The sequence below is a fragment of the Hyperoodon ampullatus genome (assembly GCF_949752795.1).
Source record: "Hyperoodon ampullatus genome assembly, chromosome: 4".
Taxonomy (NCBI): Eukaryota; Metazoa; Chordata; class Mammalia; order Artiodactyla; family Ziphiidae; genus Hyperoodon; species Hyperoodon ampullatus.
The window spans coordinates 68,039,582-68,056,853 of record NC_136917.1 but is presented as its reverse complement, the minus strand read 5'-3'; the positions used below and the strand labels follow the sequence as shown (position 1 = coordinate 68,056,853).

The 17,272-nt window shown below is 35.7% G+C and overlaps 1 protein-coding gene across 1 annotated transcript in view; it reads left to right on the top strand.

The window, feature by feature from the left end:
* Positions 1-17,272, top strand: part of ADAMTS19 (ADAM metallopeptidase with thrombospondin type 1 motif 19) — a gene marked incomplete at both ends in the record, with an annotated part of 288,810 nt that overhangs the window by 51,490 nt on the left and 220,048 nt on the right. Inside the window, 4 exons of the mRNA XM_079701794.1 lie at positions 2,181-2,346; positions 8,919-9,091; positions 10,697-10,780; positions 11,455-11,612. Of these exons, the coding sequence (XP_079557920.1) occupies positions 2,181-2,346; positions 8,919-9,091; positions 10,697-10,780; positions 11,455-11,612 (581 nt within the window). The remainder of the gene's footprint in view (positions 1-2,180; positions 2,347-8,918; positions 9,092-10,696; positions 10,781-11,454; positions 11,613-17,272) is intronic.

Genomic DNA, 17,272 nt, shown 5'->3' with positions numbered 1-17,272 from the left:
AAAAATGCTTTTAAAAAATAATCCAAACAATGCTATGAAGCTGTTGTATAAAGATGCTGTAACTTTCTCATAGTTACATGCTAGTAGTAGGTTATGAACCAAAATAATCTTAAATCCAGAATCTGTTCTTGAGGTCATTAAATTTTATATGATAGTATGCAATTAAATTTTATAGGGTTTATGGTTATAAATCTTACCATGCTTATAACCTGTTGAAAGAATATATCAGATTGCAAATTTATGATTTAGGGAAACTGAGCATCATAACAATTATTATCTTAGTCATCAGTCACACTGTCAGTTTTATTAGTGGCCTTGAATACTGACTGAACCTCAGAATCACATTTACATATAAGACAAGAGAAACACAGTTCTGTATTTTCACAATCTGGATCAATGATCATATGACACTGCTTATCAATCCATGTGTAGATGTACTACATCTTTAATAATTATTACTTAAACTTAAAAATATTTGATACTCTCTTTTATTCCCATCAAATTAGGCTCTGGGGAAAAATTGTGTGTTTCATGTAATTACTTTAAAATTCAAGCTGATTTCATATTTGAGAGAATGAAAACATATATGGAAAATAAAAGAACTCATTGAGAGTCATATTAAAATTACACAAAAATTGCCCAAATATATACTGGCCTGATATTTTGAAAGAATCATTAGAGTAACTCTTTTTTTTGCATTATCCCCACCCACAAATGATGTATGTGTGCGTGCATGTGTGCACATGTGTGTGTGAACAAGAGAGGGAGAGGGAGAAACTGGGAAAGAGACAGGAAAAGGCAGGAAGAGAGAGAGGGGAAGGGGACAAGTCTAGGTGGTGGAGCTGCCATCCTAGTATTTGAGAATTTTATTAGTGATATAAAAACTTCAATAAAATGAAGTTGATGAGGATTTTTAGATTTATTCTTTAGTTATCTTATAATGAAGATAGAAGATACCTGAAGAATAGGTATCTTATATGTTTATTCTGATATAAAGAGTAAAATGTACAGAATAAAATAAGCATATTGGCAATCACCTGGTCTTTCCATATAGAAGATGCAATACACTTTAGTAATTAAAACAAAGCAAAAAGACCTCTTCTTCTAAGGAAAAGGTTTTTTTACCTAGATTTTAAAAATATATTCAGTTTGGAACAATTACTGTATCTGAAGACATAATTATATTACTATGCTTATTATATGTGAATCAAATTAAAATGAACTGTATATGATTTTTATAAAGTTAATGCAAAACAATATTTGATAACTTTCATATTAGCATACTAGGTATGAATAATGCAGGTTCTAGGGAATTATTTCTTAAAAAATGTTTGCTAAAGAGTTAATATAGATCAAATATACATTATATATATATTGCAGTAGAGTAAAACAATGAAAATTGGAAAGATCAAGTTATATATTCTTCCATGTAAAATATTTTCCTAGTTATAATTAAAATCTATATTCTAAAAAAGGAAGGGAAGAAATGACTAGGCTTAACTTCAATATAGTAAAAGAATACCTACTTGTTATAAGTTCTTTTTGCTGATCATAATCATATTCTACAGTTTTTAGCTCTCTGTCCATGACTGGCTAACTTTAAAATATGGCATTGTATGAAATGAAACTTGTTTATGTAAGTGATGCTTCATTTTTTCTGTAATTTATTGTTCAAGGGTTTTCAGAAATGTTTAGTAGAAGGCTTAAGAGTATTTTATATAATAACTTTAATGTTATGTGTCCTACATTTACTGTGGTATGTTACATGAACTATTTTATTAAATAATGATTGTCAAAATGTTGTACTGTCCTGTGTATGCAATTAAAAACTATATTGCTCTTCTGTACATGCTGTACATGTAAGTGACCCCATGGGTCTCCCAAAGTGAGCCTTTAACATTCCAGAATTTTTACTATGCATCTGTTGCTGGCATCTAGCCTCCCACCCACACAGGCTAAGGCTAACTAAATGAAGTTTATGCTAGTGCAATAAAGTACCTAAAGATGAAGTAGTAAAATGGGAAGACAGTTACCTTATTAGTGGGGTGGCTAACATAGCTTCCCTAGAAAAACGTATGCACATACGTGGAAGAAAACAGAGTGGGTGTGAGTGGGAGAACCCAGAAAGTAACTTATTCGAATGATATTTCATACGTATCTTTCTATGTTATATATTCCAGATGGGATTCATACAGCTCAATGAGGACTTCATATTTATTGAACCACTCAATGATACAATGGCCATAACGGGTCACCCACACCGTGTATATAGGCAGAAAAGGTCCATGGAGGAAAAAGCCACAGAGAAGTCAGCTCCTCACGGCCATTACTGTGGTGTCATTCCAGGTAATGCCTTCTCCTAAAAGGGTTTAACTAAATATGCAATGTGAGATGAATCCTTTAATAAATCCCCCCTCCCTCCCTCCCTCTCTTCCTTCCTCCCTTTCCCACCCCTCCCTCCCTCCCTTTCTGTCTTTCTGTCTATCCATCCATCCACCAGCTTTATCTTTTTTAATGTGGAATCTCTCTTGGTTAATGACAATTACATATCTTTTATGGACTTATCTTTTAGTTTTCTATGAAATAGTGCATTTTAATATCAAAAAATAGAAACTAAAAAGGACTTCAGATATTAATATATTACATGCTCTATATCCCTCAAGAGGGATACTCATAGGATACTGTTCCCCTCAGTGGAATAGAAATGACACCGAGAGAATTCCAGATTCCCTGAAACTGAATACTGTGAGCTCATGGTCTTATTTCAGTCCACCTCCCTGAGAACATCATAGATATCTCTTTACTTTGACCAGAAGCAGCTTCTACTTTTTTCTTCTTTTTCTATTTGACTCAAGTAAAAATCATCTTGAAGGTTAAAATTAGCAGAGGAATAGGAAGAAGAGTCAAGATTTACTTCTTTGAATTTTATTCTCAGTATCAGAATACTTTAAATCTGGAAGTTTCAGTGGCTCGTAAACATTTCCAACCATCAAATCATGGTCTCTGTTTGTCTGCCAATTTTTCACAGAAGTAAAATGGGGTGACTGTTTTGTATACTTCCTTATTACTTCTTTTGGCAGAGATCTGTGGCATTAGCAAGAAGGATAAGGAAAATGAATGATTTCTGTTACATAAGCAGGACCTGAAAGTCATAGTCAGCATTCAGTGGTTTCCCTAGGAAAAAAATTTGGACATCTAATCCAGACATCTCAGTGAATATTCACTGATATGAGAAATATTTCCCTATAGTATCTGAGGAAATGTGAATTTATTGAACAATTTTTGGTGTAAAGACTTTAAAATTTGACTTGGAGATTCAAAATTAGGTGTTCGTGTAGTTAGTGCCAAGATAGCAATTCTAACATTGGTTATGGTATCTGAGGCTGATTTAGGTATATAAATTGTGATAATAAGTAACATTTGCAGAGGCCATAGCATGTTCATATCATCAATTGTCTAGTATGTTCAAATTCAGAAAGAATTTCAATATGTTTCTCTTTAGATATATTATCTCAAATTAATTTATGATCTCTATTTTCTTTCACAAAAGCTCATGATATCAGTCTGTATTGGAATTATCTTCAAAAGTGGTTAAGTGAATCTACCTCTGTGTCACATTATTCAATGTACATGATCAAGTCAATTTAAATAAGACACATCCCTCTTCTTTATTCTAAGAACTGTAGACACAATGGAGATAAAAAACAGCTGAACAAAAGTCATAGTATGAACAAGCAAAAGAAAGGTTTTTATATCGTGAAATGATAACAGCAACAACTTGGATTTAGTCCATTTAAGGAGATTGCCTTGTGTGAGTTATACTGAAAATCTGCACTATGCAACTTTCGAATCATAGTAAGTTCCAGCTATTCTAATTACTCATGTATACGGATGACATAAAGCAGGCTTTGTGTGCCATTATGCACAGAGGAAACATTTCTAGAAAATTCTTATTTTTGATAGGTTTATAAAGCATAAATACACAGTTCATATTTGACAGACATTGTTCATAAACTTCCTAATTTTTTTTAAGGCATGACTGTTATATCTTAATTGACCTGTTTGGATCAAGCACTTGCATAGAAGGAGTGCCAAGCTATCGTCAGTTGGATGCTTTACTGAACTTAACTATTTTCGATGCTTTTTAAGGGTCTAGAAATTTAAAAATCATTTTAAAATTAGCAATCCATGAAATAAAATATTCATTTACTTATCAGCATAAGTCTAATTGCAGTTCTTCCCTTCTTACTTCAAGCTGATATATTAACATATTAAAAACATGATTCAGATTTGGATAATGTTGCAGTAATTGCCTTTTCACAATGGAATCATAAAGCATATTTGTATTCAACTTGGCCTTTGCCCTATTCCCCTTCATCATGTCAATGTCTTAAGTGTATTGTGTTTGTATGTATTGATTACATAAATATTTTTTCTAAACAGGCACTTCATAGTTTAGGATGACTTTGTTGTGTTCTTTTATTAACAGATAACATAGAGGAAATAAAGGCACATGAGGTTGAGAGTCAGAGGCCCTGGATTCAAGGCCTAGCTTCAGTCTCACTCCAGCTAGGTACTCTTCTTCACTTCCCTTGAACTTTTGAACCTTAAATTCTTTATTTGCAACATAAGCAGGACCAGTCACCTCACAGGGATACAGAGCTAAATGACACAGCTCTTATTCTCAAGAAGTGACCAATGTATTATTTTAGACAAACTGGTAAATGAGTAATTATACTATCTATAATAAGAACTATGACAGACTCAGTACCCAAGATTCTAAGCTTCTGTTATTTGTTGGGGGGCGGGGGTTGAGCCTCAAAGATTAAGTAAAACTTATCCAGACTATAGGGAGGAAAGGGAACAGAGTGTGCAGGTTAAGAAAATGAACTTTGGGGTCAGACTGCATGTGTTCAAATCCTTATGCTGCTGCTCCCTACCTATGTGACTTTGGAAAACTTCCTTGATCTCTCCAAAGCTCCATTTACAATATACAAAATGGGTGTAGTGGTACCCAAACTTCAGGGCAGTTGTCCAAATTAAATGAGATTATGTGTGAAAATGGAAAACATATGTGAAAATTTAGTGGACATTGTTAGACAGGAAAAGAGCATTTCAGGCAGAAGGAACAATAAATACAAAAGTATAAAGGCAGGGGAAAGCATCCAATGTCTACAGTGTGGACATGAGACACAAGCCTGGAAAAGTAGTCATGAATGAGATAATGAGGGAACTTGGGGGCTGTGGTAATAAGGAGTTTATCTGGAAGGGAAAATGTGGTCTTTGAAAACTGTAAGCAGGCAAGTGACATTATCAATCAATATATATATTCCTTAACATTTAGTATAAGCTTGTGAGTATGTCTGCTACTCTGTGTGAACAAGAACGAGATTTATAGAATTGAAGAAAACCGATCTATTTGAGCAGGATATAGAGATCATCTCTATTCTAAGAGCTAACTTAACCCAACCACTACTGAAATAGTTTCCGTATGCCAACCATAACGGTTGTGGAGATGATTGTCAGTATGTGGAGGGTATTATGGGGAGCACATCGTGAGCACTGGTGAATACACATTTAAAGATCTTTTAACTGAAAGCGTGTGGTATAGAATCTATTGTTTTTATACATGCAACTGGGTAGAAAATGGTCTCAGGATTGAGATGAAGAATGAGCTCAACGTGGTTGATGTAGACAATGAAGACATCAAAGGAAGCAACTTAATAAAAAGATAACTTCAATATGCATGATTTTCACACACAATGGCTACCTTATATAATGGAGTCATAGAATCATGGTATTGGGATTCTTAAGAAACCTAGAATGTTCCAAATAGCCTGTTTAAATATAACGTGCAAATAAGGATGTAGCACACTGACAGTTTGGAGCCATCACAGCTATCATTAGCTGGGGCAATAAAGGTAACAAACTTTTCTCTCTCTCCCTTACATGGTCTCTTTATCACTCTTGATCTGGTCGAAAAGCCCAGCATTTTATAATTATCCCCCCAGTTTCATATTATCTCTCCTTTTATTTTTCTTATGTTTCTGTCTCCTCCATGGACATGTCTTCTTCCATATGTGCACCCCCTAAATGTAGGCATTTCCCAAGACTTCCTCCTTTTCCTCCTACTTCTCACGCCACATGCTTCCCTGGGGTGATAGAATCCAAATCCATGGGTTCAACTTCACTTACACATTGTTTAGTTCCAAACTCTATCTCCATTTTAACCTCTCTCCTGACTGTCAGGTGTTTAGTAACTTCTACTGAGATGTCTCTCAGGCATCTCAGACTTAAAAATCTACGGCTGAACCCATCATCTTTCCTTCCAAACTGCTCTGCTGATATTTCCCACTATCTACCTTGTCACTCGAAAATAAACACTAAACACCCCATACACACATAAACAACAGCAACAAGAAAGAGTAATTCTAACCACCTCCCTTTTCCTCTTTTTAGTCTGATTAATTTTGCTGAGGGTGATGTCTGCTTTCTAATATGTTGCCTATCATCTCATCCTTTCTATTCCTACCACTGTGTGATTTTTACACAGAAGATCAGTGATGTAGCCATCTAGGAGAGCTGCCAAATCTGTGTGTCTGAGTGTCTCTGTATCTATCTATCTATCTATCTTCCCCCATAATCAGTTTATTAGGTGTTGACCCTGCCAAGATGAGCCTTTTCGTATACCTGTAGGAATGTCTCCTACTAAATATTATAAGTTTATATGACAGTATACAAATATATAACCATAAGTAGGATTGTGATTACAATTAGAAAAACTACAAAATTTATTCCTAACTGTTGTAGATCTTAAGATACTAATAAAACCAATTTCTTATTCTGTCCTTCATGAAGGTCTTTGGTATTAACTGCTGGTACTAAATATGGATTCATAAAATTTACTTTTAACTATAGTGATTCTGTTGCAGATGGCTACCGTTGCTTTGGTTCTTTTGCATTTTCTTGTTTAATAATATCAATATAATGCTTATTGTTGTTAAATAAGGAGTCTTTGCATTTATTTTCGTAATACTTGTTAACTTAGTTAACTGACTCTACTTGACATTTGGATAAAACTTTGTTTGTTAAATAGATTTTTAGTCTGTGTCCCTGTGACAAAAAATGAGAAACCATAATTTATGGAGATATCAGAACAGTGAAGTTTCCAGCAATCGTGGCAGGATCTACTTCATGTTAGAGCTCAGAGCTAACTCAATTGAACCTAGAAATTAGTAATAGAAGGGACCCAGTAGTTCAAGAATAGAAGAGATAAACTAATCCTGGCATCATGAAACAGTGTTAGAAGGCAAGTAAGGTGGAATAGGTAGTAGGATAGGATAGGATAGAATAGAATAGAATAGAATTGACATCAAAGTTAAAGTACCTGGAACAAGACTCAAAAAAGGAAATTTATCAGAAACCAAGTTGATGGACTGGAACTATGAGCACACATACAAATTCAAAACAAAGACATGTTCATGGAAACGTGACTAACTGGACACACATTTTTATATCCATGGGATTCCACTAAACACACATGTTTACTTCTGGGGACTCCACTAAAATTAGAATACAAAAATATAAAAGATGTCGGCCAACAAGTACAAGTTTGGGAAAGAAGATGACAGCTATTTAGTGACATCAACAGAATTTTGGTAAATGGCAAGGAGAGGAACAGGTGATAGCTAATATAACAATGGATTGTGGAGATCATTGCACAATTCTAAAAACTTGTCAAGGATAATTGAATTGTACTTTAAATGGCTACATGTTATGGCATGTAAATTACCCCTCAATAAAGCTGTTAAAATCATAAATTCGTTATTAAGGTACCACATGCATACAGGAAGTTGCACAAATGATGTGTCCAACTGCTGAATTTTCCCAAAATGAACATAACCATGTAGGTATGACTCAGATCAGAATATAGAAAATAGCAGCACTGTAGATGTTCCCCTTCTGCCCACTCCTAGGCACTAATCATCTCTAGCTTAGCCATTCTGGGAATTTTAATTTATTTAATTTACTGCGGTTAATTTGCATATCTCTGAAGACTAATGCGATTGAGCACCTTTTCATATGCTAATTAGCCATTTGGATCTCCTGAAATGGCTCTTCAGATTTGTGGCCAATTTTTCAATTGGGTATCTGTCATTGATTTAGAGTAGCTTTTTATTACTTTATTATGGAAAAGTACTGTAAATATCTTCTCCCACTTGGTTGCATGCTTTTCATTCTGATAGTGGCATATTTTCATAAACAGAAATGTTACATTCTTATGTAGTTAAATTTATAAATATGTTTATTTGTGGTTACTGCTTTTATTTGGCCCTGTTTGAGGAATCTGGTACCCTGAGGTCATAACTTCTATGATCCTGATGGAAGGCAGAACCAATTCCTGTATAACCCATGTATAGTTTGAATAAATAGGGGCACCTGCCTGACATTAGGATGTATGGGCACTTCTGGCAAGTAGACCTTTATTTTGTCACTGATTTAAAAATGAAAATCATGGTGTCTTTTATATATGGAATTATTTTATTTATATGAAACTCTGTGCTAAAAATTTTACAAATGTGATCTTATTATAAGCTACCCACAACTCTAGAAAGCAGGTGATATTGTTACTCATTTTACAGATGAGGAAACTAAGGCTGACTGAGTGATGTTAGTTTCCCAAGTGGCAGAGTTAATAAATGGTAGAAGTCCAGTCTGTCTGATTCCACAGTCATGTTCCAAAGCCAAATGCTCATTTAGATTCCCTATATGCAGGGAACTTATTTGCTCTTGCTCACCATTATATCATCAGCACATGTTGGTATTCGATAAACTTGCTTTTTAATTATTGAAGAAATGGAAGTTTTTTATTCACTTTGCTAAAATAGAGGCACATTTGAAAAATTTCTGTGTTGCAGATAAAGGAAGAACTAGATCTAAAAAAATAACAGAAAGTGGAAGAGGGAAACGATATTCATACAAATTACCTCAAGAATACAACATAGAGACTGTAGTGGTTGCAGACCCAGCAATGGTTTCCTATCATGGAGCAGATGCAGCCAGGAGATTCATTCTAACCATCTTAAATATGGTAGGCAAACTTTAAAGTGCGCTTGGAATTTTTTCAAGAAAACTCTAAGGAAGAAATGTGTGAGTATAATGAAGTTCTTTAAAAATTAACTCATTACTATTCCTTTCTTTTATTGACATCAGTAAAAAAATACTTTAGGTGTACCAAATTGATCCATCTCAAAAGAGATATCAAAATAATAATTCGCGTCCTCTAGTAAAAAATCCTTATTGTTAATTTGATGTGGCAAAACTTTTTTTCTATTGTTCTTTTATCTCTTTTTGTGCCTTTCTTTCTTTTTTATAAAAGGCCATTTGTTTAAATAGCAGAAATGTTATATTTGTTTATATGCATGGCCCCACCCAAAGTACTATAGATTATGAGGTGGAACAAAAATGGAGGTTGGTAATCCACTGAGCGCTTATATAGGTATGTAAAATTGCATGTCAGATATAAAACTAGTTGATGGGTAAGACCTAATAGCTAATAGTTATTAGCTGAATCACATGTAGCTAACTTTGGTTGATAGCTTCTGGACTGTAGAAATCTAACTTGTACCTAGGATCTTATGGATGCTTACTACCACATGAATCCTTTGACTTAATTGCATACCCTGTTGGGTGAACTTCCTTCAAGACAGAATTAGAAGGTTGTCGTGAAGAGTGGCTCTTAGGGAAGAATAAACATAAATGAAAGCCAAAGGCAAATGTCCATTTATAACTTCAGTTGCCATATTAAGCAAGGTGAGAACCACTAATTCAAGGATAAATATGTTATATAAAATTACTATTTTTACTATTTTTTGCTATAGTCTGGCATGTTTTTTTTTCAGTGAACTTATTTTCCCACACTTCAGTCATTTCTGTCTGTGTTCAGCTAACCGCTGACCACTCAACCAGCATTCTGTAAAGGGTAGACAGGCATAGCCTACCAACCTCAGTCTCTTTTAAATAGTACTATCTCTGAAAGCGTGGGTTTGGTGTGCCAATTTTAATTTTCTATTATAAATTAAATACTCAATTTTACCAAAAAAAATCAAGGTACCACATAAAAATTTGCCTTCCTTTCCAGCATTGTTACACATACCATGTTTTGGGAAAATCAGTTATAATGATGACCTGAAACCATTAAGCAACAATGGCCTTGTCTTCATGGACAGCCTTGAAAGGAAGAGCTTTGGAAAAACCCTGTTCCTATTTGGCAGTTAACCTTGGGGAGAAAAAAACTCTAAGGAATAAACTGGGTGGCAGCATAAAGCAGGCTGAATTTCAGGACGTTTTCTCAGAAGAAAGGACACTGGCATTTTGTTGTCTTAAGAAAATTTCTAGGGTTTAGTTACTAAAATTTTTCTCTTCAGTATCATGAAAAGCCCAACGTTCCCTCTGCACCCCATTGAAGTGCCTAGATTATCAAGGCAGCAGTGAGTATAGCAGAATGCTAGGTCTAAATTTCTTGGTATCTAAAATGATTTAATTATTGCTTATTAAGCTAATTTTAAAATAATTAAAAAATTTTAATATATAAAATTGCTCAACTGAATTGAGACTTCTCCCATGTCTGGGCTTTAAGAAAAATTAAGATGTTTTTCAGTTTTATTTTAGGATTTTTATTTTTATTTGTTTTTAGGTTTTTAACCTTTTCCAACACAAGAGCCTTGGTGTGCAGGTCAATCTTCGTGTGATAAAGCTTATTCTGCTCCATGAAACTCCAGTAAGAAAGTCTTGAGTTTTTCATTCAATTAAGTGGGTGAGAAGTTGTGTTCAGGTACTTTTAAGTAAAGGGAATGTTAGGGATTTACTTTTTATTGACTTGAAATCCAGAAGTATCCACTGAGTCACTTAAAGTATACATAAAACTGGCCGTTAGTCTTAGTTAATACCTCAGTTATATTCCAAAATTGGAATGTTCTTAGTTTCCAAGAATCCTGACAACGAACCTTAACTTTGAAAAATGCAATTTAAAAAAATCATTTTTAATGACAGTTTTATTTTCTTATTTAAGCATGGGCTTTATCTGTAATTCAATTTAAACAGAGACTATTCTGTGGCATCTTTTTAGCATGCTGCTTATCTGGTACTTTGGAAAACATTTGTTCTTAAATTGTAAAAATAATGAGTGATTTAAGTCTAAAAGTTCCACATTCTTAATATTCCATTGCACCTCTCTTCTTCTTCAGAATAACATTAAACAGATTTTATAATTACTGTACCTTCACAAAGTTTTAAGAGTTTTAGCTCAGGCAAAATTAATCCTGAATGTCTTCCAGGTTCTAATTAATGTTATGGTCAGCAGTCTGCTTTAGTAATTCAGGAAGTCCCCTCAGTTTTTAGTTTTTTGTATATCTGAGAATAATTTGCCTTGAAGTGAAATCTCTTCTTTTGCAGGCAGATCTATATATTGGGCATCATGGAGAGAAAATGCTAGAGAGCTTTTGTAAGTGGCAACATGAAGAATTTGGCAAAAAGAATGATATACATTTAGAGATGTCAACAAGCTGGGGAGAGGACATGACTTCAGTGGATGCAGCTATACTTATAACAAGGTAAATTTTCCAAAGCCAATTAAATGACATTCTTAATTTGATGGCCATGCTGTTAATCCTATTAATCCCTTCATAGAATGCTTTTATTCCAGATTTTCTGTTCCAGAAAACTTTTGGCATAATGCTATTAGTCATTTCCCTCAATTCATAATAACTGATTTCTGAACAGCCACATATTGGCTGGCATATTGACTAAACATTAGTTAATTAATTTAAAAAAAAATTAACCTCAATTTTTGATGTGAAGACGTAGCCAATGATGATGATAAGTGAAAACGCTGGTGAATTTTGGTGGAACTTTGAACTTATGAACCTACGTGGTATGTTTTTCAGTCATCACCATATAAAGTATCCAGTATGTTAAATGGAGCAATTGATAGACTTTCTGGTTCCATCTGAGAAAAAAGTTTCAATTAAGTCTCTATCTAATTAATTTTGAGCCGTATTGTGAGTTTCCGTACTACTCAAACATTTGTATTGCAGCACTGAGTGTAAATATAAGAAGGTGAAATGATGAGCAACAAGTAACTCTCTATGAGCACTCTGTATGAGTAATTATTTACAAGTTTGTCTTGCTTAGAGCTAGTAAAAATGAATGGTAGTTCACTGTTAACTAGCAATTTAATTTTAGTATCAATAATGTTGACATTTCACATCTCAGAATACACAGTGACATTTAAACATGATTTTCTGTAATGAGTCTGTTGAATTTGTGATAGCTTCTTGTTGCTGAATTGTATAAAAACTATTCTACTTATAAATAATTCATAAAGATGAAATAATCTCTATGCAAGAACACAACTGGACTTCCATTTCCAGCTTTGTAGGTGTACCTGATACTGGACCTCTGCAATAAACAACCATAAAACTGGAAAACATTTATGAAGCAACTATTTGCAGTTACTGGAGAATGAGCAGTGCAATCTCTGAAAGAAGGAAAATTTCCTAAGTAAGCCCCACAGCCAAGCCAACTTTTTGCCTGGGGACAATTTTTTGACTGGTACAGCAAGCTGGAATCTAGGTAGAGCACAGTGGTCCTGCTGAAAGCACCAGAGAAGAGGATCCTTTTTGGGCAGAGGTGCCAAGAAGTCCTTGTGCAGATCAACTGTGAGGACTTTGCAAGGCTGGTCTAAATAAACAGAGATAGGAACTACCCAAAATTTATCAGGGTGCTGTTGCTATGGAGTTTGGATGTTAAAAAGGTTCTAGAAATTGAGCAGATTTGGACCACAAGAGTGGAGCAGCCTTGTTTAATACCTTGTCATCACTTCGGGCATTTATCTGAGAAAACAGAAAGGCTGTGCCTACACAGTAGGCACCCATGATCCAGAGAAATACCCTCTCTTGAACTGTCCTAACAAAGCCTAAAACCAAGTCCCAGTAAGGTATTCAGAGGAGATGGAGTTTGGAGGTTGAGTCCCACCAGTTTGCAAAGGTTTGGGAATCATCTTGAGCTTTTGGTAGATCCTCCCTACCAAGGAATAAACTCAAACCTACCTACATTCAGAGTGAGGAGCAAGTAAAACAAGAGACAGCACTCTTCAGAGGAAGATAAGAGAATCTTGAATCTCTATAATATATCATATACAACGTCTGGAACATAATGAAAATTAGCCAAGCAAAAAAACATGAAAATGTGACCCATGGTCAAAGAAAAATAGTCAGTAGAAACTGACCCCAAGATAGCTTAGAAGTTGGATTTACCAAGTAATGTAAATACTGGACCTCTATCATTGGAATCTCAAAAGAGAGTGAGAATGTGTAAGAAAAGTATTTGAAGATGTAATGGCAAAATGTTTTCACAAATTTCATGAAAAACAACAACTTAGAAACCTAGGCATATCATAGAAAAATTGGTCAAAACCAAAGATATAGAAAAAAAAAGTGAATTGGCTAGAGTGAAGGGATACATTACAAAGGAAACAATCTTAAGGTGGATAACTGACTTCCTGTTGGAAAAAAAAGCCCAGAAGACAGTGAAGTGATATCTCTAATGTACTGGGGGGAAAAACCCTATCAACAAAAATTCTTAATGAATTCTTAAGGGTATTTTCTTAATGTATGAAAGTGCATCTACATACACATACACACACAAAAAGTCTATAGCTAACATTACAATTAATGGTGAAAATCAAAATTTTTTAAGACTGGGAGCAAGGCAAGGATGTCCACACTTCCCACTTCTGTTCAGTATTGTGCTGACAATCATAACCCTAATCAGTATATTAAGCTGGCATGGGGGGGTGTATAAATACTGGGAAGAAAAAATAAAAAGTGTCTCTTCACAGATGACATGACTTGGTACAAAGAAAATTTTAAGCAATCTAGGAGAAAAAAATGCTAGAATTTATAACTGAATTTTACAAGGCCACAGAATATAAAGTCAATTTAGAAGAAAATTTGTATTTATATATGGTAGAAATAAACACTTGGGAAAATTTTACAGTAACTTCCAAAACCATGAAATATTAAGAATAATTTAACAAAATAAAATGATATCTGCACAGCTATACTTAGATAAGTTAAAGATCTAAATAAAAGTTTATTCAGTAGAAGACTAAATACAGTAAGTCCCCTACATACGAACGAGTTCCGTTCCAGGAGTGCATTTGTAAGTTCAATTTGTTCGTTGAGTCTGACAGAGTTAGCCTAGGTACCCAACTAACACAATCGGCCATATAGAACTGTACTGTAATAGGTTTATTATACTTTTCACATAAAACTTAAAAAACAAACACAGAAAAGAAGAAAGCATTTTTAATCTTGCAGTGTAGTACCTTGAAAAGTACAGTGGTACAGTACAACAGCTGGCATACAGGGGCTGGCATCGAGTGAACAGGCAAGAAGAGTTACTGACTGGAGGAGGGAGAGGAGGTGGGAGATGGTAGAGCTGAAGGATCATCAGCAATAGGAGACAGAGGGCAAGCTGCAATTTCACTCACGCCTGACACTGATGGCAAAGTTTCTGGTTCCTCGCTGGATTCAATTCTATCTACGCTCTAGAAAAAACAATCCAGTGACGTCTGGGTAGTAGCTCTTTTTTTCTCATCATAGATGATACGGTAGCACTGGATTGCATTCTGAACAGCTGCTGCAACCTTCGCGCACTGTTCTACGTTCAGGTCCTGTGCCTCAAAAACTAAGAGTGCCTCCTCAAACAAAGAAAACCCCCTTGCCATTTCCTGCATCGTGAATCTCTTTGGTTCTTTAGTTACTTCTTCTTCCTCTTGTCTCTCTTTGTTCTTTCTCTGGGCCTCCAATTCCACCAGGTCTTCTTTAGTAAGCTCCTCTTGCTGCACAGCACGGAGTTCAATGAGGTCATCCTCTTGCAGATCTAGCTCCATCTTCTCCCTGAGGGTCACTAAGTTGCTGAAGACCTCTTTGGACTCCTCATCCACCTTCGCAAATCCACAAAAATCATGAACAAACTTCAGGCAAAGGTTCTTCCAAACCCCATTCATGGTGATGCTGTAACCTCACACCAAGCAAAGTCAATGTTTTTTATGACTTTGTAGATGTTATGCAGTAGTCCTTCCAAAATTGTTGCAAGGTTGTTCCTGATTCGTCAGTCGCCTTTACTGCCTGATGAAAAGTGTGACATAAATAATATTTCTTGAAAGTTGCTATAACTCCCTGGTCCATAGGTTGGATAAGCGACATAGTATTCAGTGGCAGATACACTACTTTGACGTTGGGATAAAAGTTGTCCACGAATGGGGGTGGCCTGGAGCATTCTCGAGCATCAAGAGAATGTTGAATGGGACATCCTTCTCCAAGCAGTTTTTCTCTACCTCCGGGATAAAGTGGTGGAAAAACCAGTCCTGGAAAATGGCCTGTGTAACCCAGCTTTGGAGTTACTCTTCCACACAACAGGAAGAGAGCACTTGGCAATGTTTTTAAGGGCTCTTGGGTTCTCTGAATGATAAACTAAGAGAGGCTTCAACTTCATATAGCCAGAAGCATTGCCACCAAACAACAGTTAGCCTATCCTTTGCTGCTTTATAGCCTGGCATCAACTTTTCCTCCTTAACTGATGTAACTTTGGTCTGGCATCCTTTTCCAGTACAGTCCTGCCTCACCCACATTAAAAACCTTCTCAGGGCTTCCCTGGTGGTGCAGTGGTTGAAAGTCCGCCTGCCGATGCAGGGGACACGGGTTCGTGCCCCGGTCTGGGAAGATCCCACATGCTGCGGAGCAGCTGGGCCCGTGAGCCATGGCCACTGAGCCTGCGCGTCCGGAGCCTGTGCTCCGCAATGGGAGAGGCCACAACAGTGAGAGGCCCGTGTACCGCAAAAAAAAAAAAAAAAAAAAAAAAAAAAACCTGCTCAATTAAATATGTGTCTTTATCAATAATTTCTCAAAATTTCAGGAAATTCCTGAGTATCTGCACTCACTTCCTCACCACTTACTTTTACGTTGTGAAGGTTGGCTCTAGCCTTGAACCGATGAAAACCAGCTGTGGCTGGCATTAAAAGATGCGCCCTCTGATTCTTCGCCGTGTTTCTTCTTCAAGTCTTCATAAAGGCTTTTAGCTTTCTCTTGAATCAGCATTAAGCTTAGCGGGACTCCATGCTGATGCTGGTCCAGCCTCCACACACTGAGAAGTTTCTCTATCTCCTCCATCACTTTTCCACACTTCTTCGATATTATTGTTGACATCATCAGCACAGCAGACTTCACATGTTCCATGATCTTGTCCTTGTTCTTTAGAATTGTGCCAGTGGTTGAACGATTCCTGTTATAAAAGTGAGCGTAGTCTACCATTTTTTTGCTTTGCTCCACTCTCTCAATTATTTTCACTTTTATTTCCATCGTTATCGCTTGGTGCTTCTTAATAGTACCAGCTACATCACCGCTGCTTTTACGCTTGCTTCTGGACATCCTGATCTTGAAATAAAGGTACTGTACTACTGTACTGTATACAGTACTGTAGAGTAAAGTATACAAAAGCACAGCCAGTTGTAGAGGATGCATGCACATGACAGCATATGCCAGACATGTAAAGTAACTTATGTGATTGGACATGCGAACGCACATTCACATCTTTGAAAGTTCTCAATTAGAAGGTTTGTACGTAGGGGACTTACTGTGTTGTCAAGATGTCCATTTTCCCCAAATTGACTTATAGAGTCACTATAATCCCAATGAAAATCTCTGCAGGCTTTTTTTTTTTTTTTTTTTTGTAGAAATTACAGTCTGATTCCAATATTTATTTGGGATACGAAAGGACCTAGAAGAGTCAAAACAACTTTGTAAAAGAAGAACAAATTGGGTGGACTTACACTATCCAATTTCAAAACTTACTATAAAGATTTGGTAATCAAAACAGGATGGCTTTGACAGAAAGTTAGCTATAGAAATCAGTAAAACAGAATAGAGTCTGTAAATATACTCACATATATATGGTCAGTTGACTTTCAGTAATACCACCAGCATAATTCAAGATGAAAAGATAGTCTATTCATCAAATGATTCTAGAACACCTGGATAACCATTTGAAAACAATGAATCTTGGGGAATTCCCTGGCAGTCCAGTGGTTACAACTGCACTTTCACTGCCATCCCTGGTCAAGGAACTAAGATCCCACAAGCCAAGGGTTGTGGCAAAAAACAACAACAAAAACACCCAACCCTGCTTGAGTGATGTTAATTCATAATGG